The 23372-nt window shown below is 39.5% G+C and overlaps 1 protein-coding gene across 5 annotated transcripts in view; it reads left to right on the top strand.

The window, feature by feature from the left end:
• The window catches only part of BAG1 (BAG cochaperone 1), a 29893-nt gene extending 6521 nt beyond the window's left edge, over nt 1-23372 (top strand). For 4 of the 5 annotated variants that reach the window (XM_074987984.1, XM_074987988.1, XM_074987987.1 and 1 more), the window contains 6 exons: nt 3064-3192; nt 3993-4075; nt 5061-5174; nt 7045-7152; nt 17498-17560; nt 20125-23372. In XM_074987984.1, the coding sequence (XP_074844085.1) occupies nt 3064-3192; nt 3993-4075; nt 5061-5174; nt 7045-7152; nt 17498-17560; nt 20125-20214 (587 nt within the window). In that variant the 3' untranslated portion in view covers nt 20215-23372. Of the gene's footprint in view, nt 1-3063; nt 3193-3992; nt 4076-5060; nt 5175-7044; nt 7153-8856; nt 10551-17497; nt 17561-20124 lie in introns of those variants that run through there. The other variant, XM_074987985.1, reaches the window with a different exon arrangement.

The raw sequence follows: 23372 nt of genomic DNA, 5'->3' as shown, positions 1-23372 counted from the left end.
GTCCTCAGTGCTCCCCCTTCCGGGGGTCATGGGTTGGGGTAGGTGATCATGGGTCCTCCCTCTCAACCAGGCTCCAGCCTAGGGCCCTGTTAGTGGTGGGTGCCTCTCCTGACCACCAGTTCAGTGGGGCTTCCCACAGCAATATGCTAAGCTCTCCAAATACCTCCCAGCTCCCTGCCCTGGGCTACTTCCTACCCTGTTTCCGATGAGATGTGCCATTGCGGCTCAGGCTGCTGCTGCTCAGGTGGCTGATGCTCCCAAGTTCTAGCAAGAGCTCCTTCTTCCCTGGTGGCCAGCCCTAACTGATTGGCTTCCTTGGCCTTTATACTCGGGCTGAAGTTGGAGCCTTTTCCACCCAGCAAGCCTGGTCCCCCCCGCCCCACCCCCCCCCCCGGCTAGAGTGGGCGTGGTACACCCTGTCACACTTCACAATAGCCAATCCCCAGCCCTCAGATCCTTTGAACCTCTTCTTAGAGTACCCAGACCTTGATCTGTTAGGCCTGGGGTCAGCAACCCCTAACATGGGTGCCAAGAGTTGCATGCAAACTGATTTTCTTTGGCACGTGAGGTAGGAGTTCACCTCTGCTCTTCCTTCCTCCTGTAGCCGGGAGCTTGCTCAAAGCCTGTAGATTGGCAGAAGACCAGCTAATACTACCAACCACCACCTAAATGGCAATGCTCTGCATCTCAATTTATTTCTTAATGAAGCTGTTGTGAGTGGAACTATTAGTGACTTTAAAAGGTATCACTGGCACTCGGACCGTCAAAAAGTCACATTTTGGCACTCCATCTCCGAAAGGTTGCTGACTCCTGGACTAAACACAGAATTCTCAGATCCTCTGCTCCAGACGAACAGCTTACTGTTTGCACTTTGATCACCACCCCACTCAACACACAGCAGTTGGGTATGTGTATAGGTAAACCAAAATACTTATTTAACAAAGATTCAATAAGAAGCAAGCAAAATTAATGGAAACAAATGATTATATATAAAATGAAGTCATAGGCCGTGTCTACACTAGCCTAAATCTTCAAAGTGGCCATGCAAATGGCCATTTCGAAGATTACTAATGAGGCACTGAAATGCATATTCAGCACCTCATTAGCATGCTGCTGGCTGTGGCTCTTCAAAATTGCTGCTGCGCAGCTCGTCCAGACGGGGCTCCTTTTCAAAAGGACCCCACCAACTTCAAAATCCCCTCCTATCTGCTGATTCCTGAATCCTCTTATTCCTGAATCCCTTTTTTCCTATCTGCTGCTCCATATAGAAGATACACACAATAAACAAGCAAACACACACACAACCTCTGAAGTGCTTGAACATCTGAACACATTCATACCCACCATGTGCACATTTAGTTACTTGGGAGGAGGGCTCCTCTCCTTATCATCTCCCAGGCCTCTGTTTTATCCAATCTCCACTCCTTGTGAACCTCTTGAATTCAATGGGCAGAGTTCTTTTCTGCCTGCCTTAGCATTGGAGAAAGCACCAGGTATGGAAGAATAAGATTAGGGTGCATGTTTCGTCCTGAGGATTTACTGCTGCAAGAGATGAGACTTCTTTGGGAGGGTGAAACTCTTTAAAGCTTCTTGAGCCTAAGCTCACTTTTAGTCCCTATTTTGGGATAGTCTGAGGAGCTTTTACATGCTCATCTGCACAATCTAAGTTTCTGGGTGGGCTTATTAGTTTTGCAGAGGTGGGACTGGGGTAAACATCAATGGACCTTATGTAGACAAGGACTGGAGTTTTTGTTAGTCACTGAATAAGATGTTCATGTTCAAAGTAAAGGTGTGTGTCTTGCAGAGTAAAGAAGGGAGAGTCTTGACTCCCTCTTCTAGGTGAAGTGGCCCAGGGAAGTAGAGGAGGAGATAATCACTCCCCATACATAAAAGCTAGGGAGCAGCAGAAGGAACAAATAAGTTATTCTTTGTTTTACTGACTCCCTAAGCCTCCTGTCATCAACATTTCCTCCTCTTTTTGTGGACCATAGGGCTACCTCTAAACTTAAACTCAAGATATGCAATTTGACCTATACAAATTGCATACTTTATTTCAAGTTTATTTCGAAATAGGCTATTTTGGCATTTGGCACTGTCTAAACAGCACCAAATATTGAAATAATGTGCTATTTCGAAGCATCCCTTACTCCTCCTGCAATGAGAACTACAGGGACACTGAAATAGTGCACCTGTTATTTCGAAAAATATTTTGAAATAACGGGCACGTTTGAAAGACATGGAGGAGCTATTTTGAGATACTGTGGTATCCCAAAAAAGCTCTTCCATGTAGACATAGCCTAGGAGACCCAACAGGTTTTGGACATTACAAATCCTACTGAAAAGGAGGTGTATTCCTGTACTGCTCCTAGCCTCTGAAGAATAGTAGCCATGGTCCTAAGGACTACTGAAATTCTGAAAGGTGGCACTCTTTTTTTGCAGATGTTAAGAAGTCTGAGTTATTAAGGCTCTTTTCTTGGGGAGGGAGCCGGAACTGTTTGGCCTATAGAGTAAAGGCACATTTCTTACCTTTCTTTGGCCTGGTCTACACTAGGAATCAAAGTCAATCCTAGGTACGCAGTTATAGCCACAACAGTAGAATAGCTAGAATCGATGTATCAGGATGGACTTTGTACCCTGCTGTAGATCAGGGCTCTTCAGGCTTGTGCCGATGTTCCTTACTCCACGTGGCAACGTGGAGTACCAAGGTTGACCGCCGAACTCAGAGAGATTGATTTGGCTGTGTCTTCATTGATGTGGCAAAATTGAATGACAGCGGATCAATCATAGTGGATCAAACCCTCTGTAAGTATAGATATACGCTTTGTTTCCCTCTTGTGAACGTCCTCCTTTTAGCAGGAATGGGGCTTCTTGCTTATACAGCCTATGGTAATGTTAAGCAAGGGAAAAAAAATCGTATACAAAACTTAGTGAAGTTAAAGCTGTAGACTGGTGTCTGGTTCAAGTGAACATTACCTTTCAGGTTTAATAAAATTAAATATTAGACTCATTTAGCCTCATATTTTGTAATTAAGATTAGTTAATTGTGGGTTGCCTTTTTTTCAGGTAATGAAAAACACACTATTCAGGTTGCTTCGCATCAGGAAGACAGTGAACCAACACTACAAGACATGGCTTTGCTTATTGAACAAATCACTGGGGTTCCAGTTCCTTTTCAAAAACTGATCTGTAAAGGTAGCTAATATTTAACAATGTTTCTCACAGGTATCTTAGATTCAACATTAAATACCAATTCTCATTCAGATAAGGATTAATTTACATATTTCTTCAACATTAATTATATTAATCACATTATTTGATTCTCTTCTCAGTCCTAGAAATAGCCATGAATGATTTCATACTTTGACATGTTAGATATATGGATGAGAGGGGATGAAAAGCATAACTAATTATGAAACTTTTAGGTTTTATTTGGGTAGGTTTTTGTCGGCTTTTGTGAGGCTAACGTCAGTTTAATTATTCTCAGGTTAAAATGAAATCAGAGTATTGTTCATTTTCTGTACCATATCCTTCAACTGTCAACCAATTGTAATCAGTTTCACATGTGAGAAGCAGAGTGGCTCATGGGAAGGACTATGTAGATCACCCAAAATACTGAAAAATTACCACTGGTAAAAAATGAAAGGCTCAATGAGTATTTATTTTGTAATTTTGATTGTATAAATGGAAATCCATGGAGATGCAAAACAACTGTTTGCTATCTTCACTTTATTTCGCTATGGAACTTTTTATCTAATTCATCTTGATACATCTACAATTTGACTCAGTTCTTTTAAAAATATTCTAAAACGTTGGACTTTTTTTCAAAACTAATGTTTTATTTTAAAAACAGTTACTGCGTAGCATTAAATATTGATATGTGAAACAATAAAGCATTCTGGACTGTGCATATTCTAAATCCAAGTTAAAAGTACTACTTTTGATTTTTAAGATGGCATGTGGCAGAAAAGAATGATTGTTTCCTTTTCCCCTAGGAAAATCCTTGAAGGAAATGGAGCAGCCATTATCAGCACTTGGAGTTAAAAGCGGTTGTAAAGTCATGCTGATTGGGAAAAGGGTATTATTTCACATCATGAAGTGTCTTCCTTTATTATCTTTGCCTCTGTTATTAGTCCTGTATAGGAGCTTGATGATGTCCTACAACTAATAGCTCTGTGCACCCTGAACATTTTGTGAAAGTGCTGCATGTGGTTAGCCCTGGCTTCATTTGTCATCCTACCAACATTCCTGAATCTGTTCTGCATTCCTGCGCTTTTCTGCCTTATTGTTCAAGGACATTGTGCAGAAAGTTAAATATTGGTACCAAGTCTGTTGTCAGCTACTTGCAAGGAATGGGGATACGATTATGTCACGATGATCACCACTGCCATGGAGCTCATGCATCTTACTAGTCATACAGTTCCTGCTGCTGCACTTTTACAGTTTGTTCAGTTGCTTGGATTAGTAAATAGTCATTTACCATTTGTTAATTTGCTTTTATCTAAACACATTTAAAGGAGGACTAAAGGAAAGCAAACTAATGAACTACTAATGCCTGGCAGCAGAGCTCGCAAGTTTATGCCCACAGCGTGAATTCTCTACCTTTTTTTACCATATCTGTGCTGTGAATTACGCATAATTTTACCATGATAAAATTTATCCCTAACGATGAAAAGGCAGCTGACTCTGCTGACTTCACCAGCAGCGGGCAGGAAAACTGTTGACAGTAAGGAAGTCAAGTTTTATCATAAGGTGTTTAATTATTAGTAAAACTAGAAATTCTTTGATCTTTTCCTTTGAAATAATCTTATACTGTATTTATATGCAATGTATCAGTTCCAAAACTGAGGATAGTAATAACTGAGTAATACAAACTGAGACAGCTTATTTGATTGACTACTTAAAACTGGCAAATTATTGATGTTGAATCTATGACAATAAAGATGAAAGCATTAGTTTTCATATTAAATGTTATTTTGTTACGATTTAACTCAGATAGATTAATGCCATGGCTGATTTCATGGTAAATGGTTTATTTTGTCCTTTTTTTAAAAACTATACAGAATAGTCCAGAGGAAGAGGTGGAATTAAAAAAATTAAAAGATTTGGAGAAGTCAGTGGAGCAAATTGCTAACAAATTAGAGGAAGTTAATAAGGAGTTTACAGGCATTCAAAAGGTAAAATCTTTTTATGTCCTTCACATCTCATATATTTGTATAGTATACTCTCCTTACTTCAGAAACTAATATCTCATAAGGTTTGTATTCCCAGTGATGTCTTGGTTTTTACCTCTTAGCTGCATAGATAACCTGTAGAAATTTTTCTGGGGCTATGTCTATACAGCAGTGTTTTTTTCAAAATAAGCTATTCCAGAATAGCTTATTTTGAAATAGCACATCTACACACAAAATGTTTATCGAAATAGCACTCAGCTTCATATTAGAACACTTGGATGTACTATAGCTAATTCTGAAATAGTCTCTATTAAGTGTCTACACAGCCCTTATTCCGAAATATCTGTTTCAAAATAGGTGCTGTTTCTCATAGAATGAGGTCTATCAAATTTTAAATAAACTGTCCACTAGTTCTAAATTATTTTTAAATAGCGTTTGTGTTGTATAGATGCTTGCAAAGTTATTTCAGATTAGCGATCATTATTTCGGAATAACTGCTGTGTAGACACTACTGTGTTTATCCCTAAATGATAAACTTATTTCTGTATTACCCAAAGCAGGGAAAATAGGCAGCTGTTGTTGGAAAAAGTACTGTATTTTAAATAAATTATGTCCTTTAAATCCAGAACTATATGTACAATAATAATTCTTAGCTCTCCTATATTTACAGTTCAAAGCAGTTTTCCTGATTCTTTAGTCACTGAGTGACATCAGTGGTATCATAAAGAGGGGGAATGAAAATATAGGCGTAGAAATGATTCTTTCTAACATCTGTTTAAGACAATGTTGATGTCAGTATTCACTGGCTTAAAAGACAGAAAGTCTGCACTTCAGATTTTTCAGGATTATAAGGAAAGTGATTATTGTCTTAATTTTTGCTGAAATTCATTCATTGCAATTTTTTTTAAAGTAGTAACATCAGGTTATTTTTGTTGTAATAGCTCTACGGATCCTGCTTTGGGGGCTCATTGTGTTAGGAATTATATAAGGACATGGTAGAAGATAGTCCCAGCAACATAAATTTTTTCAGGAAAAAGAGTGCTTTGAAAAGCGGGGCTTCCTTTCAAAGGAACCCCATTTACATGGCTATTTTGCATATAAAAAGCAGCACTTTCAACACAATGAGTGGCTGCCTTTATGCAAATGAGGCACTGAATATTCATGTAAATGCCTCATCAGCATTTTCGGTCCACTGCATTTACACGCCCCTTCCAAAGGGAGGGACAGTGCAGTCACAGCTATAGGGTGTGCCTAGACAGCAAAGTTATTTCAGAATAACAGCTGTTACTCCAAGATAATTTTGTAAGTGTCTGCAGAGCAAAACTGGTATTTCAGAATAATTTTGAGATAGTGGATGGCTTATTTTGAGTTCTATAAATCCCGTTCTGCAAGGAATAGTGCCTATTCTGAAATAGATATTTTGGAATTGGGGTTGTATAAACACTGAATAGGGGCTATTTCGAAATAAGCGAAAGTATTTCCAAGGGCTCTAATCCGAAAAAGGCTCTGTGGTGTGTGGATACGCTATTTCAAAATAGCCGAGCACTATTTCGTTATGCATTTTGCACTATTTCAAAATCAGCAGAATAACACTGCTGTGTAGGCATAGCCATACAGAACTACATTAATGTTTGAAAGGGGTATAAGGGAGAATGAAAGGCAGATTGAATTTTGAGCCTTCTGATTTCCCTTTTATTTTAAAAAAGGCCTACTCTCCTTAAATAGAAAGTTTTTTTCTAATAATAAAATAATTCAAACATCTGAATTAAAATTAAAATTAAAATTTTTGCACCAAAATGACTTTAAATTCATATTCAGTTGGAAGCATGTACATTCTTTTGAATATGGAATAATTGTTTTTCTTCTCATATAGGGCTTTCTGGCAAAAGATCTTCAAGCTGAAGCCCTTAACCACCTGGACAAGAGAATAAAAGGAACTGCTGAGCAGTTTATGAAGATCCTGGAACAGATAGATGCCATTGTGAGTATATAGTTATACAAAGGCATTGTATACTCCTTAAAGAAGGTTTTGGTTTGTTGCCCTTTTTCAGTACAGTTTGTTCTCCTTACAGCATTTTAAAAAACAAACAACAAACTGATTGTGGTTTATTTTGAAAAAAAATTAATTGGGTTGCTCATGTTTTCTTCGATATCCAGTTGTTTTTCCTGTATGTCTTCAGTTACCTCTTCATGTTGCTGTTCATGGCAGCTCCAGTTTCTAAATGGTTACACTAATGCCCATGTATGCATCCCCCGAATACAGAAGAGCACCCTATTGGGCTTCAACCTGATATGTCCACATGAAATATGTTTTACTCTTTTTCATTTCTTCTGGCAGAGCCTATTAAATGAAACTATGTTACAATAACATTAAGAACCTAATAAAAACCAGAAGGACACCTTCCTTTTTACGCTTGTTTTGGGTGCAGGGAAAGCAAAAACAATGATGAGCCTCTTGGTTAGTCAAACATGGGTTTGTAAATTTTGTGTTTAAGATGTTTGCAAACTGAGGCCTGGATTGATTTCTTTGGAATGTATTAAGCTGCTTGTACAGCCCTCAGCACTGCATTATCTCAGTGTTACACAGACCATTTATGGATTTTATCCTCACAGCACACCTCTAAGGTAGAAGGTATTATACCTTCTCCCATACAGATGGAGATGTGAAATAGTGAGTTGAGTGAGTGACTTGCCCATGGTTACAGCGTGGCTGAGCTAGGAATTGGACACAGGTCTCCTGAGTCCCAGTCCAGTTCCTTAGCCACAGGATCATACTATCTGGAAGAATTCCTTTTCCTGCTATAACTGTATTGTATATTATTCCCGTTCTCACCTATAGTGTATTTTGCAATACAGAATGTACCTCCCTGGTCTGGCACCCTCAGGACCTGACTGAGGGGATGTGACAGACCGTGGGAGGTCAGGCCTCTGGGCTGCCCTGAGAAATGAAGGTTTGCCAGCCTGCTGACCTGACTCCTGCCTGATTACCTCCAGCTCCCTGCTGGAGCTCCCTGCCACCAGTCAGGGTTCTTGATGGGGCTTCCCTTTCTCCTCCTCCCCTGTGCCCCACGGCCCAGCTCCCTGCCACGGGCTTCAGGGCTCCCCATCTGGGCTTCCCATTGCCTTGGGGCTTTTGGCAGTGCTCCAAGCATCAGCTAGGTTCCATAGGCAGCTCCTCACCACACAGCTGCCAGCAGGGCTTCCCAGCATGGGACAGCTCCCCCACCACAACAGGACTGCTGGCAGGGATCCCTGCAGTGAGGCTTCTGGACAGCTGGCTCCCCGAACCCAGCAGACTCAGCAGCTCTGACTCTGACTGCCATCATGACTTTGTGGCAACTGATACTTCCGGGAACCTGCCATCTTGCAGAGGACTTAGAGGCTTCCAGCCACCTGGGGGGCTGTGCTCTGGCTCTGTGTAGGTGGAACTCTGTGTTCTAGGCACTGTGGTCCAGCAACATCTGTGGGCTTGCCAGAATAGGGATTTTGCCGGACAAGAAATTGCCGGACTAGAAAGTTTCAACCTGTGGTAATACCTTAGGCCCTTAGACTCATAGGCTATGTTTACACTAGCGGGACCAGCTGGCAGAAGTTGCTGTTGGAAGAGATCTTCCAAAAAACTCCTGTCGTCAGATTGCGACCACACCCAAAAGCAGATCGCTCTGTCAATCTTCTCTGTCCACAGAGAGCGGCCAGACTGCACCTCTGCTCTCTTGATAGACCGGCCAACGGGAAGTACAGCAGACAGCGCTGCCTGGTGATCTGGAAGCCCTGTCTGTCAACACAGAGCCCCACCCCCAAGCATCCACACAGCTTTTTTGTCAACAGATTCTGTTGAGAATGACGTTCTGCCTCATGGGGCAGAGGCAGAAGGCTGTCGAAAAAAGTGCCAACTTCTGTCAAGAGAACGCGTTTTTAGTGTGTATGCTCTGAACGTTTTGTTGGAAAATGCCTGTTTTGTCGACAAAACCCTCTAGCGTAGATGTAGCCATAGTGAGCCACATCTATTTTAGCAGAACTCCTTGTGATCCTAGGGGTTCTCTGCCTGTAGATTGCAAGATCAGGAATATAGTATCTTTATAATAATAGGTAAAGCTGGAAACAGTGAACCCACTTTAACGACATGTTTTAGTTTGGTCCCTACCCAAGCTCAGCCAGTGAGGAGTTGTAAGACCTGAGTAAGGTTTTTATTAAACTGGCTTTTATGTGACCTTATTTATTGCTTTTGTACTGCCACAACTTTAACAATAATGTAAATTTTGAGCTTTTGTTGCGAAGGGCGTAATTTAATTTCTTGTATGCCACAAAATGATTTTTAACATTATTAAACACATTATTTTCAGTGTGCATCAGCTAAAACATAATGGCTACATCTACACTAGCCCAAATCTTCGCAATGGCCATGCAATGCTGATAGAAATGAGGGGATTTCAAAGTTCCCAGGGTCCTTTTCAAAAGGAGCCCCATCTGGATGAGCTGCGTGGCAGCGAGATGCAGAAATTTCGAAGAGCCTTGGCTGCTGGCGTGCTAATAAGGTGCTGAATATGTGTTTCAGTGCCTCATTAGTAATCTTCGAAATGGCCATTTGCATGGCCATTTAGAAGATTTGGGCTAGTGTAGACAAGGCCTATAAAATTCAAAAAATCTTTTTTTTTGCAGATTTTTTTATACCTTTTTTTTCTTTTACATACAGAATTTTTTACGAGGAAAAGTCCTTCTTTGATCATCTCTCAAATGATATCAAATGTCCTTGTTTGGTAAAACAAGGAATCAGTTTTAGGTGGCAGATTTCACATCCTATAAATCCCAAAGTCAAAGTATTTAGTGGCAATGATGACTGTAATATTAAGTTGTCAGGTGTTTATCCAGATAAATTGACAATGTCATTCCATTAAAGCATATTTCTTATCATCCATATATAGACACAGACTTCTGTTTTAAGTAGATTTTGGTCTACTTTTATACAAATTCTGCCCCTTAGGCAACAGTTTTTACTTCAAATTCAGTTTACGTCCTAGAGCATGTCCTACTCCTCCCTGGCCACCACCCTCTCACCCACACATCCAACCTACTGCAACCCAGAGCACTCTCTCATCACCTGAACCCCTCAGCTGTAGCCCTGCTACTCCTCCTTCCATATTGGTGCAAGTAACAAAATTCATTCCACACATGGACATAGAGGGAGCAATGGTTTCTAGTATGGATCCCTACTTTCAGTGAGCGGTCAGCTAAAATTCAGTGTGACTACATGGAAGGCATTCCGTCTGTCCTTTGAACTTCTGGATCGTGGTCCGCAAAATATTTTCTCCTGCTCTTTGCAAAAACTACTTTTAGCTACTTGCTTAGAAGTCCACTTGCACTTCATGACCAAAATGGAAAGCTTCCCATCTGTGACACAAAGGCTATATCTACACTAGCCCTCCCCCTTTCGAAAGGGGGATGCTAATGAGACCGGCAGTGAATATGCAGCACCTCATTAGCATAATGGCAGCCGCAGCACTTCAAAAGTGCCGCTTTCAATCCCACACAGCTGCTCTACATGGGCTCCTTTTCAAACGGACTCCGAACACTTCGAAATCCCCTTATAGATGAGCTGCGCGTGGTCGAAAGCGGCACTTTCCAAGTGCCGTGGCCACCCTTATGCTAATGAGGTGCTGTGTATTCACTGAAGCACCTCATTAGCATATCCCAAAGTGTCTCATTAGCATCCCCTTTCGAAGGTGGGACGGGCTACTGTGGACATAGCCAAAGTGTTACGTACAGCAGGTAGATGGGAACTTTCCATTTCAGTTAGGGCTGTAAGATTTTAGCAGTTTGCAAACTTGGTGATTTATAGAAAGCATTGAAGTGTCTGTTTTGAAGACTTTGTGAAGCAGTCAAAGTTAAAATGATCATTTACAATTTATGTCGTGGTAGTTGTTGCTCTTTCTTTGTTTACTAATAGTGCCTCAGAATATCAGCCATGTAGTAGGGCCCCATTTTTTTAACCACAGTGTAAACTAAACGAAAGGGTAGCTCCTGCTGCAAAGAGCAGTTAGTGCAATTTCAGCGTCAGTCATTTTAAGTGACACGTGCAATTCTATATCTTACCCAACTTTGCTGTGAAATTTTAATTACAAATTCATAATTGGTTACTGATGTCATTGACCTGTTTAAAAGGCACAATTAGCAGAAGTGTCTTCCCAAGCCAGTGGTTCATGTAAGGTGCATTGAAGACAGTTTACTCTAGGGTGAGCATACCAGCTCTAGTGAAGACACAGCTCTTATCTTAAGGAGGCATAGAAAATATTAAAACAAATTTACACTATTAAAAGAAATTGATTTGATTAAGAAAATATCGAATTAGGGGAAAGAGTATGGACTTATACGTAGCAAGCTCTATATATGTCTGCTTTAGGGTGACAAATGAGTTTTCCACCCCTTTACTTTTAGCCCATGCTACACTTTATATATTTTATACAAATTTTAAATATGTCCATATCAAATACTGATCACTTTAACAAGTACACCGTGGGTTAAAAGTGGATATTTAATATTACATTTAGGAAACCATTTTTATATGTATTACAATTTACTGGGAGTATAGACAGTTCATTAAAGATGAAACCTTATTTTGGCCCACAGCGCTTAGAATGATGCAAGTTTATTTCTGAAGCTTTGTAAATTTCATATTTTTCTTAACTGCAGATATTTTACCTTATAACCATTCATAGGTGTTTTCCTGTGAATAATAATCATCAAACCAAAGATTTTGGTGGAAAGTTTCAAAAGTATAAATAGCAGGTATACACCCTTTTCTTTAATGAGAGATGGGGCCCTGCCTGTCATCTAGCTCATTATTTTCTCTGTTTTTTATTAAGAAGCTGCTCAAATATCTGAATAATTATTAAAACTGGGACTTAATTATGTGGTGTGCTTATGCAACTTACTCACCAAATTTAATGGCACAATTAGACTAGAGAGGGATTGTTCAAAGAAGTCACACACTTTATAAGCCTTAAAGGTATTATGTTTAAGTAGCAAAAATTCTTTACTGTTGATCATCTGTGTTTATACTCATTTACAAGCCTTTCAAATTCTTTTAAGCATTTATGGAACAGAAATGCTAATTTAGAGAATGAAAACTTAAAACAAAACATAAAAACAAAATTTCCACGTGATTCCAAGACCTGTCACACCCAACACAAATGATAATGCATATAAATTTGTCTCGCAATTAGTTCTTCTGTATTGGCTAACCTATATGATCTGATACAAACTCTGCTCTCTGAATCCAGCTGAACACTAAGATGTGTATTCTTCAGTTACTTTGAACTCTGGACCTGATTCATTGTCCATTCAAGTCAGAAGAAAGATTATTGAGATTGTTATTGGGATCTGAGGAACGAAAGTGAATAAATTGCCCTTTTAAATTAATGCAATTTAGGAGAAGAGAGGAACAAGAGATGGAGACAAAGAAACAACAGAACACCCAGAACAAAAGCGGTAGAAAGCATTCTTTAGCCCAAGCATTGCTCTGCAAGAAATGCCACCACCAAACCTCAGCATTCACTTGGTGAGAGAGTCTTGCATAAGCATTGCCTAAGGTTAGGTTAACATTACTATTAAACTTGATTTCAATTTAATATTAAAATGTTATTGTGACTTAAGGTTTAATACCAGCTTCAGCTGTTAAACCCTGAATAATTGGACACCGTATTCCTGGAGAGGAGACATAAACTGACTAAGGTAAAAAAGAGAGATTCTGGGATTTAATTTTAATTTAAAATTATTACTCTTCATTACTGCTACCTGCAAAGCATTCTTCAAACAAATTGGCAAGTTAAGATAAAAAGAGCTCCAATTTTTCTCTTACCCAGGTTGAGATGTCAGTTGCCCTTTGTACGAGCACAATGGTTTTTTTGCGTGGCTGCAGTTACAGAACTCAGGTGTAAGACTTCACATGAATAATCTCCGAGCTCTTCTCCAGTTAAATGGACAGTTTGCTAAATCCTGTTTTGATTTATCAGTGATATACCAAACAGGGATCAGCTACCTTTAAACAAGCTTTCCCTCACCATCAATGAATTGACATGTCTGTTCTAATTATCTAAAGAGATAATTACTATTGAGAATAATTTTCAAGACTGTGGAGAACACTTCCCTGGGCAAAAACAGGTCTGCCACTTATGGAAAGTGTGATCTATATTAGAAGCTGTCAGCTTCAGACGCAAAAAGATTTTGTAAAGGAACTAACATGTTGCCTTATGTCCTATTTTTCTTTGTAAATTTGTAAAGTGATTAAAGTCTTTAAATTATTTTGCTTGTCCCAATCATGTTATCCCCAGGGCACAGTAAGAACTTCTGTGACACATAGTGGTATCACATTCCTGAATTTGAGAAACAGTTAGTGATTAGGTCTACTTGATCGCCAGGTTATGATTTGTAGTGATTTGGGGATAAAATTGGTTTGGTACTGAAAACCCTGAGTCAGACCTCTTTCACACCCTCAATAGGTATGGAATTTTCATTACAAGAATCATATTTTATAATAGAAGATCAATTGGTGGAGTGTGTACTTTTCCAGTAGAGTTGCAAAATGTCCTACCACAAAATAAATCCATTGGAAAACTTAGCCTTGATTTTTTTAAAATATCATAAAACCCCAAATGCGCAACATCTCAGGTTAATGCTGCCCGACAGGAGCAGTTTTCTGGTCTCCATGAACCAGGTGGCAGCCTGGCTCCTGGCTCCCCTCTGCTGGCATGAGCTGGAAAACTGACCAGCAATGGTACTGGTCAGTTTCCTGGCTCCCCTCTGCTGGCCTGCTGCTGGAGCCTGGTGTCTCAAGGGAGGAGAAGGGAAACTGACCAGCGCTGCTGCACTGGTCAGTTTCCTGGCTCCCCGAGTTATGTGAAAATGCAGCTTATGCAGGGGTTGCCACAAACACAACCTCCGTGTAAGCTGGGGGTCTACTCTAAAAAGATGACTTCAATATCTAACTGGTTGTCATATAACTTATTGCAAAGGCTTAATTGTTTTATTTCAGTTATTTTTGTTGGTGTTTGTTTTTGGGATTAGCCCTGATGTATGAACATGTTGTAGTTTATTTTTTATCATTGTTTCATACTGTCCTCAATCTATACAATTATGAAAGAAAAATATCAAGTAGGCTCCCCTTGTTCAGCCTGTCTAATTGGAAGAGAAGTATGGACATTAAGGAAGTTGAAATGAATAAAGGATCATTGCAATACATTTTACTGGGAAATTTGTCATTAATTGTTTTAAAGGAAAAACATGGTGAATAAAACTTACACATTAGCTATAATGTAAGTGTGACGCCTAAAATGATAAGCATTTGAAAAGTTAGGTTGGAAGAGGGACATACAGTGGGCTTGCCATGTTAGTAATGTGGTTTTGGGTTAATTAAACTATTATGAGAATGTATGTTTGACCTCCAAGAATTGTTTCAGGCACTGGTAGAACTGCTTCTGAATTTGCCCTGTGGTGTAGGTCTGAAGGAACTGATTCTATGATAAGTAAATGAAACCAACTGATCAGCTGTAAGGCGTGAGAGATGTTACACACTAGGAACCAGTAGATTCATAGAATGAATGGGTATATTTCTAGTAATTTTGTGTTTTATCCTCCACATTATGCACTGAAGGAGGAAGATATGGAGAATTTATGCATTGTATTATGACGAGACTTGAAAAAATTAAATTTTTAGAGACATGTAGGAGAAATTCTCTGTTTGGTGCTGTGTGGCTTGAGTGGTGATCATCAATTTCTGAAGAATATAAGCTCTAATTTTTTAAATGTTTATCCTGATGGTTGCAAAATGACTTTCCAAACATAAACTGCTTTAATGCTGTCAATCTGAATCTGCAGATGGATCTCTGCAGTACCTCTGCTGCTGCTCATAGTTTTCGTTACCACCAGAGAGAAATTAATATTAACATTAATGTCATGCTGAGCCCAGTGTTCAGCACTGAAAATTGATAAGAATTACATCAGCTATACGTTGCTGCAGCATGGGAAGTCCAAAGTAGATGTTGAAGCTGAATGCTTGCAGAATGTCCAGCAACTAGTAGGGGGTTTAGTAGTAGAAATCACTCCACTTAAACAGTTAGGGAACTCTTAAAGTAGTATGTGGAAAAGAGAATTCCTTACCCCTCCAGCAGCCAGGGGGATTGGGAATGAAGGGGATTTCAAATTTCAGCCATGTATGAGCAAGATGCTGATTCCAAGGAAGAGCCTCAGAACAGATCACAAGAGCGCAGCCCCCCTCTCTTCCACCAGAGGTATATGTGTGGAGTCTGGGTGATGGTGCTTCTAATAATATTCATAGTTTGCCAAGAAGTTCAATGAGACAAAAGAAGACCCTGTCCCTGATCCAAAAGCTAACCCTAGACTTCACTGATGCCCCTAACCCAACTTTTTTTTATAATCTCCTCTGGCTTGTAGATCGGTATCTGGTGTTTTATTTAACTCCTTTAGTAAATGAAAATTTAGTTTAAGGGACTGCTTATTAGGCCAAGGACAAAAGAAATAATTATTCCCCTCTTCTTGCGGCCTTCTACCCCAAAAGGGTAAGCATGTACAGGTCTAAAGGAGATGCTTGGTTGCTTAGCACATTTCAGACTCAGGTCCTGTTTTCTTATAACTTTATGGCTGTGTCTACACTTGCATTCCTCTTTTGAAAGAGGCATGCAAATGAGGAAAATCAGAAATTTCCGTATCTGGCACCTTATTTGCATATTCTTTCAAAAGAAGAAAAGCAATGTAGATGCAGCTTTTTTGAAAGTAAATCCCCATCTTCGAAAGAACCCTGCTTCCCATAAAAAGGGGAAGAAGAGTTCTTTCGAAGATGGGGTTTGCTTTCAAAAGAGCCACGTCTATGCTGCTTTTCTTCTTTTGAAAGAATATGCAAATGAGGAACCAGATATGGAAATCTGCCTCATTTGCATTTTCAATTTCCCTTATTTGCATGCTTCTTTTGACAGAGGAATGCAAGTGTAGACACAGCCTGTATGTGATTGTTATTCACCCACAAGGTGCCCATATTTCCCTATGCAAATAGGGGACGCCTGGTAAAATTGCCCAGATTTAAGTAAGTTTAACGACAATCAGAACACCACAGTACAAACGTTCAAAATAACACTAAGTTGACTGAGCTCCTATTAAAAAGACAGACTTACAGTTAAGTACTTACTCCTCTTTAGACATGCCTTGCCTTATCTTCTTGCTGTCTTCCACAGTACAAGCTGGTAAGATGAGGGTTGGTAGTGTGAGGAGGAGCTGCAAGGGGGTCGGGACTGTGGGGTGGGCATGGAGGAGGGCAGGAGTCAGGACAGGAAGCTTGAGGTGTGTGGGGAAGACGCAGGATTCTGGAATCAGTGCAGGAGACTTTGGGAAAGCCGTGGGGCCTAGTTGCATACCTTACATGCTGTTACAAGGGAGCTGTGGGCTGTCTCTGGGGGTACTGCTACTGGGAAACTGGCAGCAGTGTAAGAGACCCTCCTGGCTTTTTCCAGGAGGCCACTGGAAACAGCACATACCAGGGACAGCACAGAGGCTGCCCAGTGCATGGGCGCCATTTAGAGAGTCCATCCCAGCCATCCCCAGCTGATTCTTTAAACAGCCTGCCCCTGCTATGCAACATATGGGACAGTTTGCCTGGAATTTTTAAAAAAGGCAGGATGCCTGCCAGAGGGTTGACATAAGGGACTGCCCCATTAAAAATAAGACGGATGGTTGCCCTGTACACCCACAATTTTTCCTATTACTTAAGTTTTTCCAAAACTGTACCGTATAAATGTCAATACAAGTCCGGTTTATCTGCTCTCTCCAAAGTACAAATCATTTCAGAATTGTTTAAACAAACACAAACTCAACTAGTACAGCAGTTTCATGGGCAGGGAAGCTGAAGCAATATAATTGAACAAAGGGATGCCCATCAGGAAATTTATACCAGAAAACACCAATTTATATTCGTTAATACCTATAAATAAGCTTCAGAGAAAACCAGGCATGTAGCTTTAAATGGACAAGTTGTGCCACTGCACCTTCATTATTTAGACTTTTGAATGCATTCCTTTGACTCCAAGTTTAGGTAGATGCACCATTATCAGGGTGCCTCTTAAAAGGACTCTACTGTGCAACTGAATATTAGGTATCACTCTCTGTATACAGCATAATATGTCAGTTACGGTACATGGTGGAATCCTTTAAAGAGCATTTATACACACAAGTAATGTAAAATTCATGTACAGCTTTTTTCCCCTATGTTTTGTACATTGATTTCAAGATGAACCAACATCCAATTTTTCATTTATTTACTGCAGAATCTGCCAGAGAATTTCAGTGACTGCAAAGTGAAAAAGAAGGGATTGGTGAAAAAAGTTCAGGTGAGTCTTTCACTAAATGAATGTTGGTTACTTGCACAGCAGCAGTTTGTGTGATCTGCTAAAATAAAATGTTCGGGGTTAGATCCCAGGAAATCCCTTAGATTTCTCAGCTGTTGGCCAGTCTCTTGTAGGGATGGGTTATCAAGCCTTCCTAAGAGCAGTAACACATTACTATTGTGTAAACTGACACAAAAAAGTGATGGAGTTATATAGTTTATGTTGTTGTCTAATATGTAGAAATTACACTAATTGTTAATGCATATGGCTGTATGATGGTGTGGAATCTATTTGATTAGCTGTGAGAAAAAACAGTTCTCACGTTAGCTCTCCTGCATCTATATGGGGTAGAGTAATGAAAGTGCAGTCACACATTGGAAGTCTGTTTATGCCATTCAAATAGCATCTTGGTACACTGGTGAAGAAGGCTATCAATCTGTGTAAGACAAAAATTAGGCTATTTTCATTTTTTCTTCCATATAACATTTACTTTGCTATAAAGTGCCTTTAACTCAAGAATGAAAGCTGTGTTAGAGAAGAAATATGCTGGGTACAGTACTTTTTTGTTGTTTCTGTTGTGTGTTGCTTGCACATTTATTTCCAGATGTCACTTCGTTCAATATTAAAACATAGTGGAGTTCTCATACTTGATATTAGAGTCTTAACTCCTCCAGAAAAACAGAGAATGGCATCCGTGGGTAGGCAGTGGTGCTGCTTCTGTTTTTAATTGCATTACAAGAGCATAAATTGCAGACTGGAGTCCCATTCTGGAAAGTATTTTACAGACAAGACCTAAAAAGACTGCCCTGGCCCTAAAGAACTTAAAAAATGAGTATACACAGATGAATGAAAGAAACGGATCGGGAAACTTAATTATATCCAAGTAAATATTTGGTAGTCCAACTAGTGTTGATATACGTTCTCCACCTGCAAAGGCAGTGGACACCTTCTGTGGGACATATCTGAAACAGCCTGTCTTCTCTGGCAGTGCTGCAGTTAGAGCAGCTAAAATGCAGCAAATGGGAAATCCAAATGCTTTTGCTAATGAAGCAGTGTGCATTATGGATATGGCATTAAAAACTTCTGACAGGTCACTCTTCATAAAATGTGCACAAATTAAGAAAAGAGTTTTACTTTTATAGAGGAAGCTCTTACTTTGGCCTCAATTCTGGAAGTTGTTCCATGCAAAGATACCCCATTGCTTATATGGGAACCCCACTGGTCAATGTGGCTTTGTGCAGGAGTTGTAGGATCAGGGCCTAAGGTTGTAAAATGAAATAAAACCACCACAAAACCTTGCCACCACCTCACTGATGTGGTCCCTGACTGAAAAGCACCCCCTCATTCCCCTCACACACCAGCCCCAGAGCCTAGGAGGGCCCAGACTAGTTGGTTTTGGGGCCCCCCCCAAAGCTCTGGCATGGGGCAAAAATAAGGGGTTCAGTGTGGGAGGAGCTGCCAGGAAGCGGGCTTGGGGTGTGGGATCTGAGCAGGAGGGGTACACAGGAACAGACTAAGGGTGGGGGCTCTGGGCAGGGAGCAGGGGTGCAGGAGTGGGCTGCTGGGTATGGGAGGGAAGGGATGCAGGAGCAGGCTGGGGCTGAGGGCCTGGATGGGAGTCGGGTGCAGGAACCTGTCCTCCCTATGACCACTATTGGAGACTCCCTGCACGCTACCCAGTGCTGGCCTACCCTGGTTCAGAGACTCAGCTGGTCCCAGTCCCATCCCCTGGTCACCAGTTTGAAAACCAGTGCCTTACAGCATTGTGGAGATGTAAAATTTGTAGGTTTAATGAAAATTGCTTAGATTTGTTTTGTTCGATTTGTTTTGTAAACCTTTCCATGGATTTTTCAGTATTGGTGCTAGAGACATGTTATACTGTACATGAGAAAACAGAAAAGGGAATTTACATTTAAGAACAAAATACAGATCACCACTTGTTTGAGCCTATTCATTCTCTCCCCTTGCCTTTCCCCTTGCTGACTCGTGATGTAAAACACTACATCTAGTGGCACTTTGCTGTCCTCATTGAGCTGACACATTAGATTTCTACTGGGTTAGGAAGAGAGGGAATTTTCCATTCACTTAGGCTATGTCTGCACTAGAGAGTCTTCTTGTAGACACAAGCGAGTTTTTGTAGACAAAACTTGTGAAGCGCCTATACACTAAATGCGTTTTGTTGACAGAAGTTGTTGACAAAAAAGCTGTGTAGAAGTTCTGGGGACCCTTTTGTTGAGAGAGCGGATCAAAAGATCGATCCACTTTTATGTGTAGATGCAGTCTGTTGACAGAAGTAGGAACATCTCTTCCGACAGTAATTTCTGTAGACAGATGCTTCTAGTGTAGATGTAGCCTTACTGAATAAGATCGAACAAAAGTTGCAGCCCTTGCTGAAGCCAGAGGAGACTGGAGTTGTCTCTACTTCTAACTTCATGGTGGGAGCATTGTCATTTAAAAAGAAATGGTTATTCTTGGGGAAATAGTTCAATCACTCCACAGCAACTCTCTCACTCAGCTATTGTTTGTGGGTTTGTTTGTTTGTTTGTTTGTTTATTTATTTATTTCAGGCTTTTCTTGCCCAGTGTGATACAATTGAAGGAAGTATTGGTCAAGAAATGGATAAGCTACAATCAAAGAACCTGGCACTGGCAGACTGAGGCACCATTCTTGCTAAACAGGAGAAATAATTGCTCTGTGAGCAAGAAGAAGAGTTTGCTCTTTGTTTTGGAGCACATATTCAGCTATTTTTTTTAAACCCCAGTCTGTTTAGACTGGTATTAGTCAATCATTACTTGCAGGTTGTCATATGTACCACTCATTCAAAGCTGTTCTTTTCAAAAGAAAGCAGTCCTTCTGTAGAAATACAGAAATATCTTTGTGATGGATGGTTATGCGTGTTTCAGTTAACTAATCACTGTAGCACATTATACTGTTCTGAGTGTTGGGCAAATTTGGACCATTATTTTCTTTTTACAAGGACACATTTGTTAAATTGTCAGTTTTTCCTCAACTCTCACATTTTCCAATATATTTTCAAAATTATTTTCACCTCAAAATACAAGTTTGGAAAATCATACCAGTGACATAGGTTTGTAGTTCTAAGACTTTAACTTGACTAAAAAAAGCAGGTTGATACAATAATTGGGACATCTGGCATTCCAGTAGAACATTTAGAGCAATAAATAATATCACCTGTACCCTTTTAATAGTTGTATGTGTTCAGAAATGTAGGAAAACTTGACTACAGTGGAGGTTGTAACTATTTTAGCCTTAAACTGTCTGAATAAATGGATTGTACTATAACATGTATGGTACTTAATTTAGCTAATGTTTAAATTTCTGTGAATGCATTGGCACTTTTTTCCTCAATACGTATTTTGATATACTGTGTATATAGTGTGTATTTGTTTTCTGTAGTATACTTTCCCTTTGAGTAATGGTGTGAAGTGGAACTGGATTATTCATATTGCTTACACAGGAAGTAGTCAGTCCAATCAAGCTCTGAGAATTGAACTATTTTATCAAGGTATGTTTTGACAGTTTCACTGTGTTCCTGTACTTTACAGAAAATTCTAAGAAATTATCTCTGTTCCCTCGAGAATTAGTGGATGAATGTTTAGTAATCTATAATGCATATTACAAAGTGAAATTTCAAAACATTTTTTAAAATGTTCTGCCGCTGGTATCAACTCCATAACGACAGCTGCCATTTCACTGCTACTTGTACTAGGAAGTCCTGTGTCATACACCACAGTTTGTGACAAAGAAAGCATTCATCAGTAAGCACTTGATCTGGTGGCAAGCCAAGCACCCTCAACTCTCACTGTGTTCTGTGAAGGTTAAGGGTCTTCTGGATTGCTTGCCAGATACACGCATGAGACTCTCCAAGTTTTTACAGTTGTTTTAAGGTAAGTTCTGTTTACCAGAAAAAAAAAATGAAAATATGAGTGTTGAATATATTTCAGTAATGTTAAATAACTCCTAATGAAATAACAGAGCTCAAAATAGTGACAATCCCCCAGCGTATCTGCTGCAGTCATGATCAGAGAACTTCCAGAGTGTCACAATCTGTTAGCAGATGGGCAAGATGGTAGTTCTGTTTCTTTTTAAAAGTAAGCAGTTTTTGTTTTAAATAAAGTTTTTTTTAAAAAATGCTGTGTTACACCAAATATAAATGATGAAGTGACCATATTTTTCAGTTACGTTGCACTTTTCTGTGAAATTTCAGTGCTTCTTTAAGGTTGTATCGGTTTTCAATATTACACTCAGTTGTCAGAGTCTGTAACAACCTATAGCCTGAAACTTGACAAAAACCAAGCTCTTGATTTAAAATCATATTATTTTGTTTCTCATTACAGATTTTTAGAAACAGCTGTTTTTAAGATAAGTAATTATATTTGTGGTTACAGTGAGTCCAGCATTCAGTGCTAGCACTGTGGTCATGTTGCCATTTTTGCCTGGGATTGTATGTAGTTCTGCTGAGAGGAGCAGAGCTGTATCCATTCTAGTGATACCCCAATGCAGTACAGCAAATATTTCTTTTGGACCAGATCCTGCTACCATTTAAGTCAATGGCAAAACTACCTCTGAATTCAATGAATGCAGAATCAACATCTTATCAAGTGAGGAATTAGTCCTTGCCTACTCTAAGCAGCTTTTCATTTAGTAAATTTTCAGGGATTTGTGTAGCATAGAGGGGTTTCCCTGTTCCCAGTGAGCAAAACTGGACAGGGCAGGGTTAGATATAACTTCTGCTGCTTAGTAGTTCTTTACCCTGGGAAAAACCAGTGAATTCTTTGTGGTGTATATATAAGTGGTTATTGCTGTTCTGCTCTACTAAGAAAATGCTTTCAAATACTGTACTAAAAGTGAAACCCATTAAGATATCATCTTAAGATGTCATTTTTGTTTGTGTAATTCAAAAGAATATGAAGTTTTTTTGTATTTTTGCCAATATATTATGCAGTGGAATTTTATTTTGATAACCAAATCTACAAATGAGTTAATTCATTTGGGAAAATGAATACTTTGCATATAGAAAGTTTCCCCCAAGGATTTTAGAATGGATTGACTAATAGTCGTTTCTGACATGTAACAGGTTTGCATGTTTTCTCCACTATTGTGGCCTTAATCTTTGGGGGGAAAAAAACCACCACATTTTCAGTATTAGTACACAGTGCAGTGGACTAATGCTGAGCAAGGGAGACAGAAAATTACAATGTTTAAAAATAATGGACATTTGGAAAGCTAAAGCATGGATGGAGAAATCAAATTTAAGCAATAATATATTGTTAATTATACAGGATAAGCACAATTCCCATTCTATAAACATGTTCTTTGCTTTTCAATTACAATAATTTTTCCCAGCACCTTCCTCAGTTGCTCGATTACGTTGGAACTATTTTTCACATTTCCAGCTGACATTCCTGTAATGCCTTTCACAAAAGACATCTTGTAGTGGAGTAAAATCACATCTTCACTCCCTAACTCCCTTTTTCATGTCCCCCTTTGGCTGCAATGTAGTGCACACCAAAACTAACATTCTTAACATTCTTAATTAACATCAGAATTATGGAACCTCTTGCTCCATAATATTTGAATAACTTAAAATATCAAACTTTTAGTGTGTTCCCTGTGACTTAAGTTCTGCTGCTAGTAAGTGGTGTAAATTTGGAAGAATTCCTTTAACTTCATTGGAGTTACTCTAAATTTGCAGTGGCCCATGTGATAGTAAAGAATTTGGATGGATATTTTTATTTAACTTATTGTGCTACAGTACTTGAAGGAGTAAAAGGAAAATAAAATAAGAAAAATA

The sequence above is a fragment of the Carettochelys insculpta genome, chromosome 2 (genome assembly GCF_033958435.1).
Source record: "Carettochelys insculpta isolate YL-2023 chromosome 2, ASM3395843v1, whole genome shotgun sequence".
NCBI lineage: Eukaryota > Metazoa > Chordata > Testudines > Carettochelyidae > Carettochelys > Carettochelys insculpta.
This window is presented reverse-complemented; position numbering and strand designations above follow the sequence as displayed.